Source organism: Filicampus tigris, chromosome 15, assembly GCF_054856515.1.
Source record: "Filicampus tigris isolate MCC_2025a chromosome 15, RoL_Ftig_1.0, whole genome shotgun sequence".
Taxonomy (NCBI): Eukaryota; Metazoa; Chordata; class Actinopteri; order Syngnathiformes; family Syngnathidae; genus Filicampus; species Filicampus tigris.
Window position 1 is genome coordinate 56069 of NC_141231.1, and position 6432 is coordinate 62500.

General features: G+C 40.7%; 1 protein-coding gene across 3 annotated transcripts in view; it reads right to left on the reverse strand.

Moving 5' to 3' along the window:
• Positions 1 to 4666: 4666 nt before the first annotated feature.
• trappc11 (trafficking protein particle complex subunit 11) overlaps positions 4667 to 6432 on the reverse strand; it is a 165565-nt gene continuing 163799 nt past the window's right edge. For all 3 annotated transcript variants that reach the window (XM_086053384.1, XM_086053383.1, XM_086053385.1), the window contains exon 30: positions 4667 to 5043. In XM_086053384.1, coding sequence (XP_085909510.1) covers positions 4999 to 5043 — 45 coding nt within the window. In that variant the 3' untranslated portion in view covers positions 4667 to 4998. The remainder of the gene's footprint in view (positions 5044 to 6432) is intronic.

A 6432-nucleotide genomic window follows, 5' to 3' on the forward strand; every position in this document is an offset into this window, starting at 1 on the left:
AAAATTGGCCTATATTTTGACACTAGATTGACAGCTCTTATGTGTTAATCAGTTCCCTATTTTTGTATCATATTATAGTAAGGTTACAATATTATTTTTTTTTATCAGGTATTGTTAGTTTAGTTTTAGATTATATCTACAGTGTGTGGTTAAAAAAAAAGCAGCACCATATTATGGTATACATAATTGGTCAAGAAAAAGGAGTTTCTTTATACGGCCTACCCTCGCCCTACACTTTTCTGCCGTAAATTAAGGTCTGTGTGTAGATGATATCGATCATTCTTGTTAGAATTTCAAATTGCAAGTACCAATCACAGAGCACCACCGTTTGTGAACTCTTCTGTCATTGGAGGGTGTTTGCTTAACGAGGGAGCAGTTGACCCGAAGCAGAAATACTAGCGAGGAACAGCAGGACACAAAAAGTTACAATTAGCGACAAAAAGAGGTGAAGAGTAGAAATATAGGGACGAACACAACGAGGAGAAGACACGACACAGTAGCAGTTTAGACGACGGAGTAGCAGAAAACCTGCGGGAATTCGGAAATCGACGGAGGAACGTGGAAGACGAGGAGAGGACAGCAAGGTGAAAGAGGAGCCAAGCTATCTAGAACTGGAACTTTTTGAGGTTGTTACCTGTTTTACTAGGTGACAAAGTACAAAGTCCTGATGATGAAGTGTGGCAGTTAACACTCCAACTTAAAGATATTGTTGATCCCGTTTGTGCACAAAGAATTTCTCTGGCGCAGGTAACCTATCTTGACATTATAATTCAAGAACATTTGGAATCAAGGAAGTGTTTGTTCCCGGAGTGTAAATTAAAACCAAAGCATCACTATTTGCGACACTATCTGACACCGATTTTGAAGTTTGGCCCCCTGATACAACTGTGAATGATGCGCTTCGAAGGTAAGCACAGCTACTTTAAGAGATGTGCCAGGCATCTGAAAAACTTTAAAAATGTCTGCCTCACTTTGTCTGAGAGACATCAGATGTTTCAGGCTTAGGTTTCAGTGGGGTCTGGAAGCAGTCAGCCTTTGCATGCCAAAGACAACTGTACACTTTACCTCAACCTTTATATCGAGACAATCAAACAAGCGGTGAGCGAGTTTAGCTTCTCAGAGAAAAACACTAGTGTTTCTGCAACACGACTTTTGACACACAAATGGTTAAAAACAAATCTTCCATGCTGTTTTTTTCATTTTACCAGAAATGACAAACCTGGAACCAACATTTTTGCGCAATGCCATCAATGAGGTCTTACCTGACCTGGCTGAGGTATCAAAATATATTTTGGAAGAGACCTTGCACTCCCTTGGCATCGAGACGAGTGATGATTTTCAGTTTCTCGAGGAAGGTGATTTGTTGACGGTTTTGAGGCCTATTCAGGCCAGAAAAGTGCTTGTTGCGTGGAAGCTGAGATGTAAGTATTCCACCATAGAATGCCCATAGAAAGACAAAAACATTCTCATAATGTGTCTGCCTGTGTTTCTTTCCCTGCAGGCCAAACCCCTGAACGTAGCAGGGCATCTAGTTGTCCATCACCAGCACCTCAACCATCTCTGAAGTCCATGTCACCACGCAGTTCACCTTCACCATCTACCAGCAGCAGCCGAAGCCCTGATGCTGACTGGGTGGAGGAATACCTGGTTCCATGGGGCAAGTTCCCAAAAGAACTCATTCACTCTAGAGAGGGGGAAACGTCCGAGCCCTCGCCTAAGAAGTGAAATGGTCCGCATTGTTGTTTCTGATATGATGCAAAGAAGTTCTTCAGAGAGTAAGAGCACCTCAACAGATATTGCTAAAAAGATGGTGGCAAAGTATCCAAAATCTTTGCAAGACATTATAGAGGGAGATGTCATAGGCCCAGGATACCACTCTCTTGTGAAACAACTGCAAAACAGAATCGAAAATTTGAAGAGAAATACAACTCCCAAAATAAGAAAAAGAAAGTGTCGCACAGAGGATTCTGACACAGATGAAGTCCCTCCAGAACAAAGAGCAGTGATCCAGGACATCTATGGTTGCATCAAGTGGGATGTAAAATTCCTGCCCCTTGGAGAGACCCCAGAGAGCCAGCAAGAGAAACAAGAAAAACTGAGGCGGATGTCCTGGCAAACCAATGCAAATCCGGAGGAGATCAAACAATTAATGAAGTCGACATACTACACACAGCGTAAAAGAAGTAAACCAGGGGAAAGATATAAAATACCTCCTGGAAGGCTGGCCCTCTTGGTTCAGTGAACTTGGCATGGGTGTACATTTCAAGGAGCTAACAGGAATAGCACTTAAAGAAATGTTCATACAGAATATGGACCTGAAAGGGAAACGGCTCCCAAACTACATGAGCACTGTGTGCATGAGCAAAAGCAAGAAGTTCCTGCAGACTGCAACAAGGGTGAAAATGTTGAGAGGTGCTGAGCAGAGCGGCTGCTCTGAAGATGTAAAAGAAATGGTCCTGCTGCTGATGGCCTATTTTGAAGAAACTGAAGCGATGATGCTTTCTAATGTGGAGGACACCTGTCTGGCACGGGAAGTCCAGATGGACAAGCTCCCTTTGACCCCTACCATCATTGTCTGTGGTAAGTTAACACTTTGTTGGTCTGTTTTCTTTTTATGTCTGGATGAATTCTTGGTTCTTGTTTTTGTTGTGAACTATATCCTGTATATGTGTGTCTGAGTCTGACTGTCCGAGCCCAGAAAAGGTTCAGGTGCATAAACATTTGTTTCATTTGTGTGTGATTCCCTCTTTTTTAGGGCAATCCTGTTTTACTTTCACACGGTTTATGCTCAGTGTTGACAGAACCTTAGGCGACCATTGTTCAACACTGTGGTGCGGTAAACACTGACATGGCTTGCCACGTGAGCACCCCCTAGACAGACTTCACCTATTACAACCCAGCCGAGGTCTAGGCGTTGGGCGTAGTTAACTGGTTGTAGTGTTCTCTGACCTTGTGCACTCTGGGTATGTCACGGCCAAGAAGAACTAGTATGAAGCTTTTGGATGAAGCTTGGAAGATAAGATAAGATAAGATAAGATAAGATAAGAATGCCTTTATTGATCCCACAGTGGGGAAATTTTCATTGTTACAGCAGCAAAGATATAGGTCACACAGGGGCGGCGGCATAATGTGGCCATTAATGTATAACATTGACGGCAAACATTTAGGATCAAACCTATATAAATATACGCAGTAACATGTGTATATACACATGTATATACACACCAACCTACATCTACATAAAAAATATGAGGAACACTCATTTCGGCCTGTACATAGTACAGAGGAAAAAATACTCTAAGTGACAGTGCTGCAGTGCTGTAGTGAAATGTAAGGAACAGCATTGGATAAAAATAAAACTAGACTAACAGTAGTGGGGAATGTTGAGTATTGCACGGTATTATAGTAGTGGGAATATTGGGTATTGCACGATATGAGCTCAGGTGCAGGACTGCACAATTGCACTAATGTCCGCCAGTTTGTAGAGACTACGCAATGTTCTTGTTAAAGAGTCTGACAGCAGCAGGCAAGAAGGAACGGCGGAATCTCTCCTTTGCACAGCGAGGGTGTAACAGTCTGTCACTGAATGTGCTGTGGAGTGCTGTTAGGGTGCCCTGGAAGGGGTGGTCCGGGTTGCCCAGCATTGATGACAGCTTGGCCAACATCCTCCTGTCCCCCACCGAGTCCACAGAGTCCAGGGAGCAGCCCAGGACAGAGCCGGCCCTCCTGACCAGTTTGTCCAGCCGCTTCGTGTCTTCTTTTGGTAGGTTCCATGTTTATGTATAGGTACAGAACTCAATTTTCTGTAGGCCTTCAAAAATGAGTCAAAGTGGTCAAAAATGGCTGTCTCCGGCAAGTGCAATTTTTTAACATAGACTGGCATTGAATGAGTTAACTGTAACTGCCTGTGATAGTGAAAAGTGCCACTATCAGAAATACTGATGTTACTTGCATGTGGAAAAAAAATACAGTGTACATAACGCTTTCTGATATCGGGAGGGTAACGATAGTCTAATTACTTGGTTGGAAAAAGTAATGCAATAGATTAGTTGTTACTCTAAAATATGCACATTTGGAGTGACGAGTAGTCACTAAGTAACACGTTACCAGAATCACTACTCAACACCCTCTGGTGAGATTGTTTGGTTGGTCTTTATTTTATTTTACTTAAATCTTTTCTTTTCCCTTTTTCTGTAGTCTGTAGTTGAGTTCCCCTGCTGTATCTTTTCATACTCCCATAAACGTTAGACCATAAATGTGCACATAACTGGATTGTGAACTGTGTTTAACTCAAAGATATGAGCCTCTTGGAAAACCCAAACTCAAGAGTTATCTAAATGTAGCAACCCTTACAGAAAAGACTGATTTAATGAGTTTTTTTGCCATATAAATAAACCGGCATGGTGCCCCGTTAATTTAATTAGAGGTAGTTGAGGGTAGTGCTGCAGTTATTATCTCTAAATGAATCCAGCATTTTTAAAGCATAGCAATAGTCGGTGTATCACTCAAGGAGTCCACAGTTGTGTGTCTGGAGGCTGGCATTTGTAACATTTATTCACGCTTCGGTCAGGATTCAATCCGGTGTGTCTCAAAAACGAGATTCCTCTCGCAAGATCAAGATGATTCTGGCGTGATCGCAATCCACGGCTGACCCAGAATACACAACTGACATTTGGAGCTCTTAATGTTTATTTCAAAATGTTGAGTGCAAATTAAACATTTTGACATTGATTTAACATTGCCATGATTTTACACACACCAAACATTACTGCAGTTTCAATACAGTTAATATCAGATTATAATTCAGAATGTTATATTTTAGTGTTAGCTGACAGTCCACAAATTCATTAGATTTCTGCTGTTACAGTACATCAGCATCACAACAACCACAATACTGAACTTAAATGTCAGAGTATTATTGTCATCTATCTGAAAAAAAATCATACAAAGGACATCCAACACAATGTTTTGTTCTTAGATGTTTGTGAAACTAAATACTCAAGCTGCAGCAATGGAGTCACTGTCCACCTCTTTGCCCTGTGGCTGCAAATAACGACAAAAAGGTGATCATTTTAAAAATATGATGTACTGTAGATCATCAAATTCAAACAACAAAAAAATGGGTGTAGTGTTTCACTCAGTATTGCGCATACTGGCAGCTGACAGATGGGGGCGATGTATTTGGTCACAGGTGAATTAAAGTTAGTTAGTTCCAAACATTCAGTATGTAACAATCCAAGTACCATATTTTCCAGACTATAAGTTGCTCCGGAGTACAAGTCGCACAAGCCATAAAATGTATAATAATGGGGAAAAAACATATACAAGTCGCACTGGAGTATACGTCGCATTTTGGGAGGAAATTGTGCGCTTAGTACACATCATTACCATCGAGCTACGATGCTACATGTAGCATACAAGAAAGTTACGGTAAGATAACTTTAAACTCACCAAAACGGTTGTAGATCGATTAAATAAGACTTTTATTTATGTCTTTTTGTTTTTATTTAAGTCTCCAAAAGTATTAATATATTCTGTCATAATTATTTATTCGTCTCTGTGCGGAGTGTGCTCCTCCTTACGTGTGTGGCTGTATGATGCAATACCCCAGCCAGAAGCAGGCAACTGCCTGTTTGTGGTTCATTCTTGTTCAACCATCACCTGTAAGTAACTTAAACAATTGTGTGTAATGAGCATGCAACATTTATATGGGAGCTGAATTGTGGCTGATTGTACTGTGTTGTTGACTGAACATACTAATCGCTATGGCTAATGCTAATCCCGGTTGCTAATCGTTAGCATGTATGCCTGTTTGTGGTTCATTCTTGTTCAACCATCGCCTGAAACTAACTTAGACAATTGTGTGTAATGACATTTGTATACGAGCTGAATTGTGGATGATAGTAGGTTGTTGACTGAACATACTAATCTATATCGCTAATGCTAATCGTGATCGCTAATCGTTAGCATAGGCTCATTTTGTTATGTCTATGAAAATACATGCGTATGTAATGCATAGCTTGATAGTATTTTCTGTTTCTTGTGCAGTTTCACAATATAAACAGGCAACTTCGCTGCATACCTAGAGTCTGTGGAGTTTGTTTGTGAATGTTTAGCTGTTTGGATAAGCTGGCTTCCTCGACTAGCAAGACCTGTTAGTTTAACAAAACATTAGACACTAACCATTTAAATTATTCATGTATTTTAATAGTTTTTTAGGATTCATCTTATGTTTCTTTATGTTGGTTAAATTGACATGTGAAATGATATAGAAGTAATTGTCATGGCTTGTTAGTACAGACTTGTATTTATGATTTTGTCTACCTCTGCAGGCGCTTTAGCGCTAAAGCGCCTGCAGAGGGAGACACAACATAAGTCACAAGTCAGCACTAACAAGCAATGACAGTAATGTGTTAATAATTTCAACACATA